Source organism: Tasmannia lanceolata, unplaced genomic scaffold, assembly GCF_043159265.1.
Source record: "Tasmannia lanceolata isolate RefF3 unplaced genomic scaffold, GAP_Taslan_0.1 ptg000008l, whole genome shotgun sequence".
Taxonomy (NCBI): Eukaryota; Viridiplantae; Streptophyta; class Magnoliopsida; order Canellales; family Winteraceae; genus Tasmannia; species Tasmannia lanceolata.
Window position 1 is genome coordinate 64868816 of NW_027518685.1, and position 21559 is coordinate 64890374.

Consider the following 21559-nt stretch of genomic DNA (forward strand, 5'->3'; position numbering starts at 1 on the left):
TTGACGAAATTTCTTTAAGTAACTAAGGTATAATGGTATAAGGCATAAACACAATTTCTTTTGAATACTTAGTTATTAATTAAATAGATATACATATAATACAATAGTTCGATATTAATTTCATCACACACAATTTCTCTCATAAAAATTTTCTTTTTTAACTAGTACTGACATTCACCCATAACTATAATTTCAGCAACATAATTATATTTCTATCCTGCATATGTTCATCTTGATGTTAAACTTTATTTCTGTGTATTATTTTCTTCATAAATTCGATTATTAAAACCATTTGTTGGAGCCATTTCGAAAGAACTAACAATCTTATAGCGATGTCGATGATACTTACTTGCTCTATGCTTGGCACAGATGAAGACGAAAATTGAATTAAATTAACGTCCCTTAAATTCTCTTCTCCTCGCCGAACACCTCTCTCTCTCTCTTTATCCAAAATTTTTGTTGGGAATAGAAAAGGATTCAATACACGTTCATAAGAGGGAGAGAAAGAGAGGAAGACTTCTTAATTTATGAAATTGGATTTCCTACCCAAGAAATCCCTATTTATATAAGTTTTATATTTTTACTTACCATGTTTCCAATTGATCCACCAAGGAAAATTAAAAGGTTAACAAAAGAAAATCTTTGATTGGAAGATTGAAGGTGGCACATAAAATATTTTAAGGAAGTATGGGGTGGCATAAGTGCACACTTCCCCACTTCTTTCTTTCTTTATATATTAAATTTGAAGTAAGTTTCCCCAAAATTCCACTTTGTAAAGCAAGTGGCTCTCTAATTTTGTTAATACTGTACGTTTTCCTTCTAAGGAGAAACGTACAGAGGTTTTCTTAAAAAGGAAGTCGGTTCTCCACTTATGATGTATGAGTATAGACATATAATATATGTATATAAAATAAACTAGGGAAGAATTAATTGTAATCTCACCCAAAATGGGAGTAGCGCCAAAATTTTTGGAAGTGAGACCTACGGCTGAATTTTTTTTAGATTTCTTGCTAAAGATGGGAACACGTCCCAAAATTGTATGCCAAGAATGCCCCTCACACAATGCCTAGTGTGATAATCTTGTTTGGGCAATCTTGCCACACCCACTTTAATTACAACTTGGGGTGCAAATATCAAATTTTAAATCAAAATCAAGAGGGTCGGTTATGAGAGAATATGAGTTACAGGCTAAATTGTAGGATCCCACCAAAAATCGAAAATTAAAGCCTCCACTGACTTTTTATAAAGTGCCAAAAATATCCCTTGAAACCCTTTTTATGAAACATATTAACTAGGTTAATTTAATACATTCCGAATCATAAACTTTTGGGGTGAAAATATTTTAAATAAAACTCCAAAAATTTCCAGTTGTTACAGAAGCCTTTGATTAGTAGGGGTGGTTGCGATCCCCTAAAGTCAACCAGGTTACGCAGGATCGCTGACCTGGCTCGTGCAGTTGGTGTAGTAAGCTAGTTTATGCAAAAGCCTTAAAAGGTTCATGTTGCAGCAGCTCACAGAATTCTGTGATATGTTGTAGCATCCACCCCAGCCTTACTGTGGGGTGCGTGGGTGGGGGTGTGTGTTGGGGGGGGGGGGTATCTTCTCATCTCAGCATCATCTACTCTTCAGTTGTCATGCCAATGCTGATTGGGTTTGTAGACTCATGGCTCCGGTGAACCTCTGCTGCAAAGGGAATGGCAAAATAGAGAAAGGCGGCATTGATTACTGCCCATCCCTCGATTGAAAGCTTGGGTGATTGATTTTGTATCGACGAGAGAGCATTTCCGATAGGGACAAGAGAGCTTGCAAGTTGATGCCTGGAGCACTCCTCTTCAAAGGAAGACTAAGAGTTAATTTTTTTTTTCTTTTGAGAAGCTTATCAACAAAATACAAGCGGGGCTGAGGGGGTGGAAAGGAAAGCTTCTAGCTGAAGAGCAGCCAAAGTGTAGGAGGGGCTTAATCTAGTATGAATAGTGTAGGAGTACAGGCGCAATAAGCCTTAATGGAAAATGAGTGTAATTTTCATGCTTTTTAGGTTTTATTTTTATTAGGGTATACTTGTAATAATAGTGTTAATGAGGGGCATGTAGTGAAGACATTTGTAATTGAGAGGAAAATTCAAATTTTAAAATTAGGAGTGAAAGCATCCACTATATATAGGGTAATCATTTGAATTTTAAGGGCTTGTGATGCCCTTTGTGATGAAGTAGAGGAAAATTACTGTATTTTGCAGCTTAGAGAAAACTTGCTGATTTGTAATGAAGGACTTTGATGGATGTTAGAGAGTAGTTCCTGGATTGAAAGGCCTTCCTTCTCTTCTTCATTTTAGCTTGAGTTCAATGCTGACCTAAGTCTCTTCTTACTGAATTCTATCCCAATTTTAATACAATTCGATGTTCATTCCATTATATCATATTCTTCTTCATTAGTTCTTGTTTTCTCTCCATTTCCAGCATAATGCCCACATTTTCTGTCCATTTTCTGTCAATTACAGCAATCTGCTGTTTTTAAGACTGTTTTGAACTGAATTTGTGCTCAATTTTCTGCTCCTTCCTGTTTCGAATTGTATTTCTGATCTGGCTGTATAATTTCAGAAGTAGACCTTCAAAAAGTCTACAACAGCTTAGGAAGGTATTGGTTTTACTGAAACATGTTCCCTCACTGCCAACATATTCCTTTAGCAATGAATCCGCTCATGACAGTTATTAAGAGAATGGAAAGCATCCTGGCAAACTTTTGGCGTGGCACAATGAACAAAACAAGTATCAATGTCTGATGTGAGACGAGATGTGTAAAAAGGACGAGGGCGGAATTGAAACTAAAGCGGTCAAAGGGTTTGTATAACTTTCAGACTGAAAGCAATCCATAGGCTCTATGGTGATCACTCTTTATGGGGTGACTTCATGATTACCTAGCATTTAAGGAGGAAGTTCTGATCGGTGAATTCTATGGCAGGAGATTCAATGCTTTGGAAAGATATGTTACACATGAGATATATTTGGTTTTCTAAAACTGAGGGATCATTGGCAAAGGGTGCATAACGTTTCGACTGTGAATGTGGTTATGTCTTTCAGAGAAGTCATTAATGAGATAGACGAATGGGATGTGAACAAGTTTACTGCTCATCTGACTTCTGATATTGCAAATAATATTGCTGACTCAATTCCTACTCTATTCAAGTGAGATGATAAAGTTGATTTGGGTTCTGAACAGATCTGGTAGGTTGCTTTTTGACTAACTCAGCTTGCAACACAATTAGAAACCAAAGTAGCGAAAATTCTTAGGTGTTATTCATCTGGAAGGATTTGCCAACCAAGAGTTGCTGTTTCTTGTGGCAGTCATTTAATGCTATATCTGTTGACAACTACATTCAGAAGATATTTATTCATATAGCATCCATTGCCCGTTGTTGTGATAATGGGCAAGAGGAAAAGTTTGACATTCCTATGATCCAAGATCAAAGTGTGCATGAGGACACATCCAGCAGAAAGAGCCAAACTCAATTTGGCAATCTTAGTGGAATCACTCCCACTATTACATCATGGGAGTTCTGTAAAGGTGCAGAATACGTATGGATGGTAAAATCAGATCCCCTTCTATAATGATCAGAAAAGAGTGCTCCTCTATTGGACCATTGGCCTTGTCTCAATTGGGCATACATCAAACCAAAGTAGCACTTCCTAAAGGTATTTGGGTAACATGGATAAGACCTCATGACAACTCCCTCAACCTAAACATTGATTGCGCATCTAAAGGAAACCCGGGTGAGTATGGAGGCATCATTCATGGCAGTAAAGCTAAGGTCATTCTTGCTTTCTCTCACTACTATGGAAAGGGTACTAATATGCAAGCAGAATGTTGAGCATTGTTGGATGGCCTTAGATGTTGTAAAGCTATGGAGATCCAAGGAGTTTGGGTTGAATCGGATCATCAGGTGCTGATCAATATCATTTAAGTGTAAGGATAATATTCTGTGGTCGATTATTTACTACTGGCAAGAAATTGTGAGTTTTTTTAGGCATGTGATTCCAATCATTACTCATTGGTCATTGCTGCTCAATATCATTAAGGGTAAGGCCAACATTCCATGGTCGGTTCTTTACTACTGGCAAGAAATTGAGAATCTTTTGAGGCATGTGATTCCAATCATCACTCATCATTACAGAGAAGGTAACAGAGAGGCAGTCATTAGCTAATATTGCATGCGCTAATAAGGATACCAAGTTGTTTTATCTGTGGTATCAGTTAACTTCCTAGGGAATCTAGGAGACCAGGGTGGGGGGTGCTCATTGTGATGCTTTCGGGAGGAAAATTTTAATATGTTTTTTTATTAGGGTTTGGAGGTAAGCAGCCCGAGATCCTATATAAATCTTGGGTAAAACAAAATATTGTGGCTATTAGGCTTGTTCCTAACAGACACTCGTTGGGCCCTGCTTGTGCCACATCTCTGTGGTCGGAACTGTTGGTCCAGTCCAACCAGTGACCACAAGTCCATCCAAATGCCATTGGACAACTTGAACAGATGATCTTAGGCCCTTGATTCAAAAATCCTCTTTTACGGTTTATTTTCTAAAATGTGCCTCTTTTAGGGTTATGCCAACAAAAGCTAAAGCGTTGATTTTCAAAAATATTTATTTTACTCATGTGATGCCTATTCAACATGGGAGCAAGGCCATGCAGGTTACCTTATGATGTTCTATAAGATCAATGGTACAAGTTGCTGTGTTTGTAATGGCCCGATCCCACCAAAGACATATAAAGATACAAATCCTAATTAAATCTAGACCGTAGATTTTTCGATCAAAGATTTATGGCTAGATCTTCGATTTTGAGTTTTCAGACCGTATGATATGTAAATTAGATATTGGATCGATCCCCAATCTTTAAGATTCTTGTGTATTTCTTATTCCGCATTAGATTGAACGATCTTAAAATTTGACGATCATTGTGTATTTCGACACTTTTAGTATAACCTTTTTTTGGGGCATCAAATCTTGTCCGTTCGACATGATTTTGGTCCCGGTAGATGGGTATTTCGAATACCTATCCAACAGACCAAAGATTTAGTGATTCAGACGCGATTTGAGTAAGTTATGACCCAGTTATTCCACAGGTCTTGTGGATGCCGATGACGGAGCCTTCGCAAATGAACAAGCATGATTAACACTTAGGACAGGGATGAGCAATCGGGTTTGGAATGGCGATGTTGTCACATTAGTGGTAGGGTTATTAATTGATGTAATAAACATTCAATAAATGGAATAAATTGCTCATTTATTTACTTAAATTCTTTATCTTATGTATTGTTTAAAAATAATAATTCTTTGTGGTTTTTATTTGTCCTTTTCCAGTAGCGACCGATGCAGAAATTGGGTTGTTACAGTGTTGGACCTTAGAATTGATTGTCGCCACTGATCCTAATAGACTTAATAGTATAATCTGCCTACTGGTTCTCTTTCCTAAAAGATATCCACCAATTTTGTGGGAGGTTAGCAACTCTCTTTCACCATGGAATAACATTAAGCGAACCTCCTTCAATCATTAAAGGGTCCATCAAAAATTAAACCAGCATTCGACTCTGTGCAGAAGAACAATTGATTTTGCCTTTGTAGTTTCTTTTGTTCTCAATGGATTGGAGTAAAATAATCTAACTCCCTGTCATGATATGTAATTAAACAACCTAATCCCACTGACAGCGAAAATTCAAGCAAGCTGCCATCGAAATTAAGCCTTAGAGACCAAAAGTCAACTTTTAGTGTTTTGAATAGTCAGATTTTCGACTTTAAAAAAAAAAAACAAAAAGAATAGTCAGATTTTCTCTCCTACTACTTTCTTTTTTGAAAATGATAGCCAATACTCCTACTATTATTTTCTGTATCTACTGCTCTGACTTTTATTTTGTCTCAATATTTTATGCTTGGTAATATGTTCTTGATGGTTTTAATTCATTCTTTCTTGATTGCCAGTGTTGTCTAGGATGGGGGATGAGAATGTCCTTAGTTATCTTTTCCTGTGCTCTCTTTCTCTCTCTGTTGTTATTTCTTGTTCATTCCTTCCATTGATCATGTGGTTTCTTATTGAGTTGGTGGTGGCCTTTTTTGCTTTTGCAATAATGTGAAAGCAAAAAAAAGAAGCATGTTCCCATTTACCAATGTCCTTATCCATTGCTTTCTGGAACTTGCTCGAACTTCCAATATTTTTATTCTATTTAGAAGATTGTTGGGAGTAACGTTTACTAACAATTTCTCCATTTCAGGCAGTTCGTGGTGGAGCGAAGATTAATTTGAAGGGCCTATATTCTGGACTGGCTGGAAATCTTGCTGGGGTCTTACCGTGAGTACCTGTTACATGAGTTATTAACATGATTTCTATCACTATGAAGTAGTATCTGAGCTTGTTATTGCCATATAGCTCAAGGACTATTGCTCTTATGTGACTCTAGTTAACTTGTTTTTTACTGTCATGTTGTAATTCACTAAAAGTTCTATGCCACAGTTGAGTTGAAGTCATTAGTTATCTGCGTACAGCTGGCATTCATCTCTATAAAAGGACGGACCAGTGCACGAGGCTACCGCCATTGCGGGGTCTGGGGAGGGTTAGATGTACGCAGCCTTACCCCTGCTTTGCAGAGGCTGTTTCTGTGACTCGAACCCGTGACTACGAGGTCACAATGGAGCAACCTTACCGTTGCGCCAAGGCTCGCCCTCTGCTGGCATTCATCTCTGTAAAGACCCATATTTTAATATTGCACATTAATTAAATCATTTAAGTTTTACTTATGGTACCCTGTTAAGATGCACTAAACCATATTTTTCCCCGTAATTACTTTATTTAATAAATAATTTCAGTGTAAATGCAAGTTTGTGGGCCTCTTTACTAAGGTAGGTTTAAAAATTTAAATCTAATTATGGGCAAAATTGTAAAATATTAATTGAGAGGAAATAGCAAGAGATAAAGATGGAAATGGAAAACCAAATTGGATTCTCCTCAAAAAGTGCCGTGTACACCCTGTTAGGATGCACTAAACCATATTTTTTCCCGTAATTACTTTATTTAATAAATAATTTCAGTGTAAATGCAAGTTTGTGGGCCTCTTTATTAAGGTAGGTTTAAAAATTTAAATCTAATTATGGGCAAATTTGTAAAATATTAATTGAGAGGATATAGCAAGAGATAAAGATGGAATTGAAAACCAAATTGGATTCTCCTCAAAAAGTGCCGTGTACACTCTCCCATAAATGGAGAGTGCGCACGCCACTAGTGGACCCCTCTCCAAATTTCTTCTATAAACAAGAATTAGAGAGAGAGTTGTATTAGGTATTAATTAAGAAACAACTAAAAAATTAGGAATCTTAGGTGAAAAAAAAATTAGAAAGGTAGAGACCAAATCAATTGGGATCTTGGTTTGTGGGTTTTATAAAAACCCATCCTCGTGGGTTTTTCCCCACTGTGCTTGCGCTCTTATAAAAAAAAAAAAAAAAAAAAACAGAGAATCAGAAAATCGAGAAGAAGAAGAAGAGAAGAATAAGAAGTGGAAGATAGAGATTAAGGCTTACCTTTTCAATCTTCAATTTCAAGTAAGTATTCAGATTTTTTTTATGTTATCAACCTTTCACAAATTCAGCCCAGGAACCCAAAACCCTTAAAATCCAATTCTAAATTCATGGCCAAGAACACATCAAACCCCACAAATTCATGAAATTTCTACCAACCAAACACATGGCTGATTTTATTATACTATATCCCAACTTTCCAAAGTGGAACCTTTGTCTGCAACTCCATCTTGATTTCCTCCGAACCTGCAAAAAACAGAGAGGTTAGGAAAAGAGAGAAATAGAGTTAAAGAAGATATGCATAAAAGGATAGTGATATATATCAGCCCTTTTTTTTCCCTAGACCACCTCCCTTTAATGTATTTCCACTACAAGGGGTGGCTTGGGTAGAAACAGTGGGTGACTATATCATTCCTTTTGATATTGTCATTACCATGTTTTTAATGTTATAATTTCCACTTTATGCTTTGCCTTTTAAATGACTAGACTACTGTGAGTATATGCAACCCGATATGTGCTTGGGTATTTAACTTCAGGTGGGTTCCCATTTTGTTTGTCTAATTTTGGATAACTTGGCCATCAATTGGTCGGCCCATCAAGTGGACGGTTGGATCATCCTTGGTGTGAGCCGTGCAACCATTCTTGGAATATATTCAAACCTTCAATCATAATTTAACAAAGACCCACACCCACGTTGATTCCATGCCCAAACCCTTATCTCCAGCCTTCATCCATAGCCGCTTTTTCTCTCAACTCCAAAACATCTTAATTCAATCCGGATTATTTATTTTGTAGAACCCGTGAACCTTTTTGTATACATCTATGACATTGTATGTGTGTGACACTGTTCAGGTTGAATATTTGTGCTTTTTCATTTAGGGATCGCCGTTTTTCGAGCGCCAAGCATCAAGGCAAGTTCTGATTACTCGCTTAATAATGCTATTAATTTTGATATGACTTTAACATTTTATTTTGTATAGTAATGATACGGATAATCAAGCATGTGTAAATAGATGATTGTTTGGAATTGGAAAATAATTGTGAATTTTGATAATGCTTGTAAAGAAAAGTTTTGTTGTAAAATAAGTGTACGCATATTTAGGATTTGGAATAATGGGAGGGAGGACTAAGGAGAACCCTTAGATCCAACCTTGGGCGAAAAGCCAAAAGCCAACCAGTCCGAGAGCGTACGACAGCTGGTGGGCGATGCATTGGGAGGAACCCTCGTGGTGAACCGATCGAAATCCTAAAGTGGATCACGTTCCATTAGGGAACGGAGGGTCCTTGATGGTCAATGATCACCGGCCAGGCTAGAAAGCCACCGCAGAAAATGAGAATAAAGTCGATGGGGGACCGCCGCATGATCATTGGGGAAAAAGGGGAGAACATTTAAAATACATGCTACGCTTTGTATGTTGCAGTTAAATCGTTTTGTTATTATCGGATAAAAGATTGTTACTGTGTCATGTTTTATTATTGTTTCATTATTGTAGAAAATATTGTGTTGTAGATTCATGTCTCTTAATTTCATTATTTTGGGAGTTTTCTTTACTTGCTTTTAATCCACTTATCCTACAGGAATTGTAGGTGAAGAGGAAGGAGCGTTTGCTAATGAGGATATTTGACGAAACCCATGCGGGAAAGGGGAAAGTTGGAGTCTTGAGTTCGGTTTGACACAGTTGTCATAACCGAGAGTCGTAGTTAATAAGGATTTGTTTTTCTTTATTTGGTTTTGATTTTTTTGACTTAAGATATTATAGATTTGATTAGGTCATCTAAGATGGAAGTTTTTGGAAGTTGATGGATGGTTATGATTTAATTGTTAAGAGCGAATATTTATGGCAAGGTTTTATGTTATTGAGTTTTAATTATTGCTTCCGCCATTTGTTATCTGATGGCCCTTTAAAAAAAAAAATGTCGTGATTTTTGGTAGCGACTTCAAGCAACGGAAGCCGGGTCGTACCAGTTGCCTGAGGTCGCTACCAAAAATCACAACATTTTTTTTTTTTTTTTTTTTTATCTTAAGAAAATGTTGCCCATAATTAGATTCCATCTTTATCTCTTGCTATATCCTCTCAATTAATATTTTACAAATTTGCCCATAATTAGATTTAAATTTTTAAACCTACCTTAATAAAGAGGCCCACAAACTTGCATTTACACTGAAATTATTTATTAAATAAAGTAATTACGGGAAAAAATATGGTTTAGTGCATCCTAACAGGGTGTACACGGCACTTTTTGAGGAGAATCCAATTTGGTTTTCCATTTCCATCTTTATCTCTTGCTATTTCCTCTCAATTAATATTTTACAATTTTGCCCATAATTAGATTTAAATTTTTTATCTTAAGATAAAAAAAAAAAAAAAAAAAATGTTGTGATTTTTGGTAGCGACCTCAGGCAACTGGTACGACCCGGCTTCCGTTGCTTGAAGTCGCTACCAAAAATCACGACATTTTTTTTTTTAAAGGGCCATCAGATAACAAATGGCGGAAGCAATAATTAAAACTCAATAACATAAAACCTTGCCATAAATATTCGCTCTTAACAATTAAATCATAACCATCCATCAACTTCCAAAAACTTCCATCTTAGATGACCTAATCAAATCTATAATATCTTAAGTCAAAAAAATCAAAACCAAATAAAGAAAAACAAATCCTTATTAACTACGACTCTCGGTTATGACAACTGTGTCAAACCGAACTCAAGACTCCAACTTTCCCCTTTCCCGCATGGGTTTCGTCAAATATCCTCATTAGCAAACGCTCCTTCCTCTTCACCTACAATTCCTGTAGGATAAGTGGATTAAAAGCAAGTAAAGAAAACTCCCAAAATAATGAAATTAAGAGACATGAATCTACAACACAATATTTTCTACAATAATGAAACAATAATAAAACATGACACAGTAACAATCTTTTATCCGATAATAACAAAACGATTTAACTGCAACATACAAAGCGTAGCATGTATTTTAAATGTTCTCCCCTTTTTCCCCAATGATCATGCGGCGGTCCCCCATCGACTTTATTCTCATTTTCTGCGGTGGCTTTCTAGCCTGGCCGGTGATCATTGACCATCAAGGACCCTCCGTTCCCTAATGGAACGTGATCCACTTTAGGATTTCGATCGGTTCACCACGAGGGTTCCTCCCAATGCATCGCCCACCAGCTGTCGTACGCTCTCGGACTGGTTGGCTTTTGGCTTTTCGCCCAAGGTTGGATCTAAGGGTTCTCCTTAGTCCTCCCTCCCATTATTCCAAATCCTAAATATGCGTACACTTATTTTACAACAAAACTTTTCTTTACAAGCATTATCAAAATTCACAATTATTTTCCAATTCCAAACAATCATCTATTTACACATGCTTGATTATCCGTATCATTACTATACAAAATAAAATGTTAAAGTCATATCAAAATTAATAGCATTATTAAGCGAGTAATCAGAACTTGCCTTGATGCTTGGCGCTCGAAAAACGGCGATCCCTAAATGAAAAAGCACAAATATTCAACCTGAACAGTGTCACACACATACAATGTCATAGATGTATACAAAAAGGTTCACGGGTTCTACAAAATAAATAATCCGGATTGAATTAAGATGTTTTGGAGTTGAGAGAAAAAGCGGCTATGGATGAAGGCTGGAGATAAGGGTTTGGGCATGGAATCAACGTGGGTGTGGGTCTTTGTTAAATTATGATTGAAGGTTTGAATATATTCCAAGAATGGTTGCACGGCTCACACCAAGGATGATCCAACCGTCCACTTGATGGGCCGACCAATTGATGGCCAAGTTATCCAAAATTAGACAAACAAAATGGGAACCCACCTGAAGTTAAATACCCAAGCACATATCGGGTTGCATATACTCACAGTAGTCTAGTCATTTAAAAGGCAAAGCATAAAGTGGAAATTATAACATTAAAAACATGGTAATGACAATATCAAAAGGAATGATATAGTCACCCACTGTTTCTACCCAAGCCACCCCTTGTAGTGGAAATACATTAAAGGGAGGTGGTCTAGGGAAAAAAAAGGGCTGATATATATCACTATCCTTTTATGCATATCTTCTTTAACTCTATTTCTCTCTTTTCCTAACCTCTCTGTTTTTTGCAGGTTCGGAGGAAATCAAGATGGAGTTGCAGACAAAGGTTCCACTTTGGAAAGTTGGGATATAGTATAATAAAATCAGCCATGTGTTTGGTTGGTAGAAATTTCATGAATTTGTGGGGTTTGATGTGTTCTTGGCCATGAATTTAGAATTGGATTTAAGGGTTTTGGGTTCCTGGGCTGAATTTGTGAAAGGTTGATTACATAAAAAAAATCTGAATACTTACTTGAAATTGAAGATTGAAAAGGTAAGCCTTAATCTCTATCTTCCACTTCTTATTCTTCTCTTCTTCTTCTTCTCGATTTTCTGATTCTCTGTTTTTTTTTTTTTTTTTTTTTTATAAGAGCGCAAGCACAGTGGGGAAAAACCCACGAGGATGGGTTTTTATAAAACCCACAAACCAAGATCCCAATTGATTTGGTCTCTACCTTTCTAATTTTTTTTTCACCTAAGATTCCTAATTTTTTAGTTGTTTCTTAATTAATACCTAATACAACTCTCTCTCTAATTCTTGTTTATAGAAGAAATTTGGAGAGGGGTCCACTAGTGGCGTGCGCACTCTCCATTTATGGGAGAGTGTACACGGCACTTTTTGAGGAGAATCCAATTTGGTTTTCAATTCCATCTTTATCTCTTGCTATATCCTCTCAATTAATATTTTACAAATTTGCCCATAATTAGATTTAAATTTTTAAACCTACCTTAATAAAGAGGCCCACAAACTTGCATTTACACTGAAATTATTTATTAAATAAAGTAATTACGGGAAAAAATATGGTTTAGTGGGTGTACACGGCACTTTTTGAGGAGAATCCAATTTGGTTTTCCATTTCCATCTTTATCTCTTGCTATTTCCTCTCAATTAATATTTTACAATTTTGCCCATAATTAGATTTAAATTTTTAAACCTACCTTAGTAAAGAGGCCCACAAACTTGCATTTACACTGAAATTATTTATTAAATAAAGTAATTACGGGGAAAAATATGGTTTAGTGCATCTTAACAGGGTACCATTAGTAAAACTTAAATGATTTAATTAATGTGCAATATTAAAATATGGGTCTTTACAATCTCTGTATAATAATAATTGTAATACCCTTTGCGTCATCTGTCGTCACCCAATATTTATCCTATGCCCAATATTTATAATTTCATTATAAGGTTCTGCACACCATGTGGAAGATGTTGCTTGGGTTTGCAAGTTTATGAAACAATTAATATCATTAAATCTTGATCTATTGTTAAAAACTAATCTGTTCAAATCAGAAGCATATTGTTAGAACTTTTTAGTCGTGTTTTGTGTTTTTATTTGGATCTGCACATTGATCAGCTTGTTGTTCAGCTCGAAGTTAGTGCATGTGGTTTTACACAATGAGTTATGAAACAAAATCCAGAACATGCTGTTCTGCACATAATTTCCTTTATGTCATAGGTCATATTGTTGTGTTATTATGTGTTCCATCCAGGTGCTCTAGATGATTTGAGGGTGGTCATTGTCCTTTGTTCACTTCCTGTTGGATTTCTAGTCGATTATAGTTTTAAACATGTAAGAGTCTAGTATGTGTCTTGTTGAATACTTTAGAATGCAAATCAGTGGTGTTTTTTTTTGGTTATCTGGGTCCGATTTGTCAGACTATCTCAAAAAAACTTGATAGTCAATTGTTTGCGTGTGCTTTGAGTTTTCTTTATTCCTCACTGTTTAATGGTCAGTTGCTCAACACGTCTAAATTTTTTGTTTGTGGAAGATGTATCAAATCTTCTTGCTTGACACACTAAGCATAGTCAGAGAAATCTTCAATATTTTTTAAATTATCCACAATTTTTTTTGATAAAAAGACAATCCTGAAATTATAGCGATATTTTAAAAACCATCAAGATATCTTCAAACTTTATAAAATATTACAACACATCAATTCACAATACTATTTTGTTATCCTGATTTTTTTTCATAAGTTTTATATTTTTACATATTTTTAAATATTTTACTTTTGCATTTTATCCCAATATAAACCCAAAACTTACAAAAAAATAAAATAAAATTAAAATATCTTGAGATATACCTTTCTCCTTTGTTAAAATGATATTTTTAGATACCTCTTACATTAATTTATCATGAAATTTTTCACAAGTATCATATAATTCTTCATATGACATTGTTTCATTTTCATCATCTTCTTCATTAGGTTTATCTAAAGCCATTAGACAAATATTTTCATTATAGTTCGTTTCAAGTGTAGTTCAAATTTCCTTAGCATTTTTGCAAGATGAAACTTTATCAAACATGCAAGGAGACAAGGCACTACATAATGCAATGGTGGCTTTAGAGTTTAGGAGAGATAGTCTAATGTCTTTTTCTTTCAATTTTCTAGGGTTTGTAAAAACAAATATTTATGACTATGACACTAACTATCTCATAATAAAAATGTACTGTAGAAGCCAAGTGCCCTCCTTTGGAACTATTGGCACGAGGTTCCATAGGTTAGTTCAGACCTGAAATGATATTATATCTTATTTTTGAATTTAAATTAAAATTAAGCCATCATTGTTAATTTATGTTGCTTACAAGCAAATGCTATGTTTGAAAGTAGAGTTAGTGGGAACAAGTGCCTGTTGCTAATTGAATTTCTAAGAATTCTTCATGTCCATTTCATCACAATGTATATAATCCTCTTGGAATGGATGTGGCAATAATTTAGGAAGCACCTACTTTGAGATATTACCCGTAAGTAGTTGCATTTTTTATGCTCATGGCGAACCCAGTTGGTTGATTTATTGGTTTTCCTCTTTTGTTCAGGGCATCTGCCATATTTGTTGGTGTATATGAACCTACAAAACAAAAGTTATTGAAGATCTTCCCTGAAAATCTTAGCGCTTTTGCTCATTTGGTAAGTGGATACGGATTTATGAGCTGCACGTGTAATATTTTTTATGTAAACTTGGCCAAATTATTTGTCAATTATGGCTTGTAAAATTTTTTGTGGGATGCTTGCAATGTTTCAAAACTCACACTTGGACGAGAACTTGGCCATGGTAAATGGACTTTGGGGAGTCAATGATTGACTCAGTCAATTTTTCATTAACTCAGGAGATGCTGTCAATTTTTCATTAACTCAGGCGAGTAAAAAGGGTTTTGATTGACTTGGTAGGGCAAAAGTCTGACTTGAAAACGAACACGCCCAAGGTAAAAGGGAGTCGACTCAGGGAGTTTTTAAACAGTGGATATTTGTATTTTTGTGTCTGGTGAAAGTTGAATCACATGTTCTCTTTAGTGCGTCCTATTTTCAGTTTTCTTTATCCTGTCTGTCTTAGCATAAATAATATATTAATATGACTTGGATACATGGAAGTAGAGCATGGCGGTCTTATCCTACTTGTAGATCTGTTTTGTTAGAAACTAGGCGTGATATGGCAAGAAAAAAAAATTCTATGCATCATGCCTCAACATATACTGGAAAGGGGATTTCAAAGATGCCCTATCTACTGCACAAGTGGAAAATTGGTGTCATTGAGCATCCTCCGGAAAACCAAACAGGACCCTTCATGTCTTACACTTAATAATTCGGCCTCGGATTACTCTTGAGTTGGTCTAAGAACCTATATACTAGCCTCCGGGTTGGTACATTGTCTATAGACTAGTTTATTCATAATTTCCTTTTTATTCAAAGAAAGAAAACCACTTATTTTAAAAACATCTTCAAGGTATTGAGACCTAAAAACAAATAAATTCTTACGGGTGTCTCTAAATTAGTGATCCACTTTAGCAAGTTAAAAGCAACACAGACCGGTGCTTGGGACTTGGGAAGTCTAAAATTTGGGTGATAGTTGATTCCTTGTTTTCCTTATAATGAATACCTATGAATAGAATTATGCAGGAGGGGAAAATGTCCGTGTTGGTAAATAAAAGAAGGCATTTCATGAGGAAAAAGAGTAAGTTTAAAGTTTTATGCAAATGGTAGGTTATTATGTGAAGATACTTTTTGTTCATTTAAGAGAAAGAAGTCCTAAAGAAGATCACCAAGATGTAGAATAGAGGGAAGAGAATTGGAAAAGAAGGTAGAAAAGAAGAAGAAGACTGAAGAAAGATGTTGGGGGGTTTGCTAGAATTACCCCACAAAATCCGTAGCTTTATAATATTTACAAGGTTTAAAACAATTACAATAACACCATTAATGATAATGAGCCCATCACAACCCATATCATAACCTATAAAACTAATCGTTAAAAAATAAAATAAACTGCTAAAAACTAAGTCTAATCTCGACACTACCCATCTTTCTATAGTTTAGATATCATCCATGCCCAGCTTGGAAACAACCACCGGAACACTAAATCAACTTCGACCCAAAGCCTTTGTAAATATGTCTACTAGCTGATCTTTTGACCTCGCACTGTATATACTAGCTTGCTTATGACCTTTTATCGAACAAAGTGACAATCCACTTCAATGTGCTTGGTTTTCTCATGTAACACTTGATTAGTTGTTTTGTTAATAGCTGTCTGGTTATCAAAAAATATTATAATTGGCTTGTCTACCGTAAAAGCCCAGCTCTTCTATAAGAGTCTTCAACTACATCAGCTCACATGCATTATGAGCTATGGCACGATATTCTGCCTCCACACTAGAAAGTGCAACCACATTTCGCCTCCAGCAAAGGTACATTATCTTGTGGTCGAGCATCTGTTAGAAGGAGATCTTGCCCAATCAGTATTAGAAAAGCTTTCCAGTCTCAAATGGTTATTCTTTTTAAAGAAATTTCTGTCTGGTGTACCCTTTAGATATATCAAAATACGTTAAACTCCCGTCTAATGATCAACCATTGGAACATGCATAAACTGGTTCACTATACTTACGTAAAATGCAATATCAAGGCGTGTGTAAGTCAAATAAATAAGCCTTCCAACAAGATGTTGATATCTAACGAGCTACTCAAATATCTCTCTCTGCTTTTTCACCAAGTTGATATTAGGACCTATAGGCCTATCGATAAGCTTAGCTCCTAACATAGCTATTTCTGTCAATAATTCAGTAACATAATTCCTGTGTGACAAGCTGATACTGAACTTTGACCTTGCAACGTTGTCCCAAATCCTTGGTTTGAACATATTCTTTACCCTCCATTAATTGCCTACAATGACAATATCATCAATGTAAACAACTAGGATCATGATGCTAGTACCTTGTCTTCAAAAGAAAATAGAATGATCTACAAGGGTTTGACAAAATCCGTACTCGTCAGGGAGACTGTTTTAAACCATTGATTGTTTTTCTCAATTTACAAACCTTATCTGACCCCAACCCCACGAGCAACAAACCTTGGAGGTTGCTCCACATAAGCTTCTTCTTGAAGGTCAATTAAGAGGCTATTTAAGTGGACATTTTTAAATGGACAGAAAATCTTAAGGAGGAACTAGCAACTTCACACTATCTAGGGACGGATGACCAAGATGACTATGCTCTACCAATACGCGGGGGGGGGGGGGGGGTGTGGCGCGGGGGGCTGTGTTTTATAAGAAAAATCAAAGGGGTGAATTGTGCTCTTCTGGGAAACGGTTTGGAGCTTTGGAGAAGAGCCTAATCAGCTTTGGGTTAGAGTGATAGCTACCAAATATGGCTTGGTACCCAGTCATTGGCTTTCAGAGTATAGATTCAGCCATGGAGGAGTCACGATTTGCTGAAGGAATGAGATACAAAGTATATTTAGGTGAGCGTATTAGAACATGCCATGATAAGTGGTGCGAAAATGCCCCTTTGAAGGAGGTGTTTCCTGACTTGTATACAATAATTGAGAATAAGGAAGCTTTTGTTAAGGAAAGCTTTGAGCGGAGTGGATATGGAATCAACTGGCGGTTAAATTTCAGAAGGAATTTTTTTGATAGAGAACTACCCACGTTGGCCAGAAGATTGTTAAGAGCGATTAAAAAGATCCTAAATAAAAAGAACAAGAAAGGATAAAAGAGTTTGGATTTGGATATCTTTTGGAGAGTTTACTGTCAAATCATTCTACCATCACATTGTATCTAGCCCCATGCCTTCACAGGTATCAGTGTGGAACATTCTTGCTCTGCCCATAGTGTGCGCTTTCACATGGATCGCTCTCGTGGATAAGATATTGACAATGGACCATCCACGCAACTGGTATATGATTATAATTGATCATTATGCATTATTGTAAAGACCGACCCTACGAGGGTCCGTTAAGTATTTAATAGTTAATAAATCTTATCTTTAGATCCCTCTTGATTAGGGGTGCAACTTGGGTTGGGCTCAACCCGAACCTGACGGGTTCAACCCGATTTTGGGTTGGGTTGGGTTGGCATTTTCTCGGGTTGGGTTGGGTGGGTTAGGGTTGGGAAAAGCCAACCCGACCCAAACCCGACCTCCGTCCTCTAATTTTATCATGATTTTCTCAGGGTTATGTTTTTCTTTGTATTTTTCTGTTTGGCCCGAACCCAATCCGAGTCAACCCTACTCAACCCGACCCGATTTGGAGGCGGGTTGGGTTAGGGTTGACCATCCTCAACCCGAGGCTCGGGTTGGGTTCTATTAGGGTTGAGGGAATGCTATCTCAGGTTGGGTTAGGGTTGGCCTCAACCCGACCCAACTCGGCCCAAGTTGCACCCCTACTCTTGATCGATGGTCGCATGAATTAGAATGAAATCAGAGCCTTTCAGAGCATCAGATTAACCATTGGGCCCCTTGGATCTTCGATCAGTCTAGAATGGAAGCAAGATTGTATCATCCGAGCGTCAATCATGCCTTAATTATCGAATTAGCGGATGGGATGGAAATCAATGGACTCTATTTCATCTATGTTTAATTTGATTTATTATATAGATTTAATTGACAAAAAAATCTGAGAGAGATTTTGACCAATAAAGGACGAGAGATGACCATGAGATAAAGTAGGAGGGAAATATTATTCTATTTTAACTCTTATTTTCGTCACTTTAATTGTAGCTAAATTTTGGAGCATCAAATCTCGCCCGTCTGACTTGATTTTAGTCCCATTGGATTGGTTTTTCGAATACCTATCCAACAGACCCAAGATTTAGCGATTCAGACCTGATTTGAGTAAGTTATGACCCTTTTTCTGTTAGAATTTTTAGGTTATTTTATTTAAAAAAAGATAAAATCTAAAAGCTTCTTAATAATTTATTATTTATTTAAAGAAAGAAAAGAATCCCATATTCATGAAAGTAAAGAAAATAGGAAAGAAAAGATTAGGGAAAGCTTTGATTGTGGGAAAGAATCCCATCCAAATTGGGAACTTCCCCACCCGTTCTCTATAAAAATAGGTGGGCGCCCCTCTCTCCCTCTCAAATTCACGTTGAGAGAGAGAGAGAGAGAGAGAGAGAGAGAGAGAGAGAGAGAGAGAGAAAGACAAAAAAAGAAAGAAAGAAAGAAAGAGAAGAAAAAGGGAAGAAAAGGAGGAGAATTGGGGATTTTTAGCCAATTCGATTTCCGTCTTCAGTTAAGTGCCCGAACAATCTAGTTCTTGTATTTTTTTCATTCGATTTTGGTATATATTGCTCCTCTTTAATCTCGATTTGGGTAAATTAGGATTTTGAATTATGTTTTCATGATCTTATGATTTTCTTTTGAATCAAGAACATTAAATTGATTTTCTTTTTAGGTTGTGTCCTGGATATATGTCTAATACACTTTTCCTTTTGTAAAAACTCTATTATTGATACTCTAAAGTTTTCAAGGGACTTGTTTTAGGCAATTAAAACCATACATGTGGTTGGTGTGGGGATTTATCACTGTTTTCTTACCAAAAATCAGCATATAATAGTGATTATTTTGTCAAGGTTTCGATGAGTGCTTATTGTTTATGCTACGTATGTTGTTTTCTTAAAAGGTGTGATCCTTGTATGGTTTTTAAGTTGTTTTTTTTCAAAAAAATCAGCATACTATAGTGCTCTTTTGCAAAGATTTTATTGTGGGTTTGTCATATAATCTATACAGAGAATAGTGTAATAACGGTGTATTTTTATAAAAAATCAGCACAAAACAATGCGGTTCGTGGGCTGTTTTGTGAAGATCTTCTCAAATACATATTATATGGTTTGTATGAGTTCAATTGATCCACCGTTTTGTACGAACAGAAGAAAGTGATTTGCTTATATCTTTCCCACAAATAATGTCAGTTCTATATTATCAAAAGAATTAGATGATTTTTCACATGTATACCTTTTATTCCATCAGTCTTAGTTACTTGGGAAAAATCATGTGATTTCGTCAGTTCCAAGGGTGTATATAAATTTAATAATTTTCACTTATATTTGTACATGTTTGGATAATTCATTATTTTATCAGTTAGATACACCTAAACAAACCAATGATTTTCGTATATTTATATGGGTCCAAATTTGGAATTTTATTTATCTACATGCCTATGTGCATATATTTATATGTACTAACCCGCAACTTGCATCGAAATACCTTTTCGCATATAACTATATGTCTATATATACGTCCTCGTGCGTTTACTTCTTTTGTAAAACAGTTCCTTAATCCTAAGAAGCGAATTAATTAGTAAGTAGGTTTTATGGATCGAAGGACTCTCCTAGAGAAACTTCTAAAACAATAAATAGTAGAACCTTAAAAGAACAAAAGTACCTATTAACTAAGGGTGAACATTGAATGTTAGGAAAAACTATATGACTCTATGTGTATGTTATTGTCAGGTTGAATACTTTTGACTTCTTACTTAGAGATCTCGGATTTCTCGAACTTGGAATATCAAGAAAAGTTTTGGAGTGACTTGTTTAATAATAATGACTTAAATAATGTGATTATTGTTATTCTAGTTTCTACAATGATCTGATTTAGTTATGGGTAGTTAGATTGCAGTTCGGGATTTATTAATTTGTTATCTGTTTTATATGAAACTACGAGGCATGAATTTGAATGTCAATTGTAGATTTATTTATTGTCACTTGTTCCGTGAGAGACTATATGCATGAATTCAAATATCGATTGTAGTAAGTAATGAAATTGTGAAAATGTTAGAATCTGTAAGAAAAAGGAAATTCTTCTATAGTACTTTGGTGTGCCATACCTTAGGATTGGGGATAAGGGGGAGGGAGGACTAAGGAGAACCCTTAATCCAACCTTGGGCGAAAATCCAAAAGCCGACTAGTCCGAGAGCTTACGACAGCTAGTAGGCGATGCATTTGGGATGAACCCTTGTGGTGAACCGATAGAAATCCTAAAGAGGATTATGTTCCATTAGGGAACGGAGGGTCCTTGATGGTCAATGATTGCCGGCCAGGCTATAAAGCCACCGCTGAAAATGAGAAAAGAAACTTGGGATGCCACATGAGCATTGGGGAAGAAAAGAGAGTTACTTTTGCCCATGCATTTGCATTTTCATTTAAAGATGTTCAATTTATTATATTGCAGTTATGATTGTTCCAAAAATTTCCAGTTTTCTTTCTATTATTTCATTGGTGTGGGAATTAGCGTAATAACAATCATGATAGTTAGTTATTATTATTTTTCGAGTCATTCCTCTACTTTACTCTAACCCACCTTCCCTACAGGAAATGTAGGTGATGAGGAAGGGGCCTTCGCCAACTAAAACATATGAACAACCAATGTGGGGATTGGGTGTGATGGAGTCAAGAGTTGCGGATTGACATGATTGTCACATCCAGAGTCTTAGTTTAGTTGGATTTGGGTTATTAGTTTTAGACTCCAGACTTTTAGTTTAAATTGGTTATTTAGGATAGTGGTTTTATTAATTTGGGAATGGTTATTATTTTAATTGTTGAGAATGATATTAATGGCAAGGTTTTTAATTTGACAAGTTTCATTTACCGCTTCCGTTACTTATCTAGCTGTTGTTTTAAAAAAAAAATTTATGGTGGATTTTTTAT

At 35.9% G+C, this 21559-nt stretch overlaps 1 protein-coding gene across 6 annotated transcripts in view; it reads left to right on the forward strand.

The window, feature by feature from the left end:
- Nucleotides 1-21559, forward strand: part of LOC143885472 (S-adenosylmethionine carrier 1, chloroplastic/mitochondrial-like) — an 80592-nt gene that overhangs the window by 33383 nt on the left and 25650 nt on the right. For all 6 annotated transcript variants that reach the window (XM_077389674.1, XM_077389675.1, XM_077389672.1 and 3 more), the window contains 2 exons: nucleotides 6261-6333; nucleotides 14469-14559. In XM_077389674.1, the coding sequence (XP_077245789.1) occupies nucleotides 6261-6333; nucleotides 14469-14559 (164 nt within the window). The remainder of the gene's footprint in view (nucleotides 1-6260; nucleotides 6334-14468; nucleotides 14560-21559) is intronic.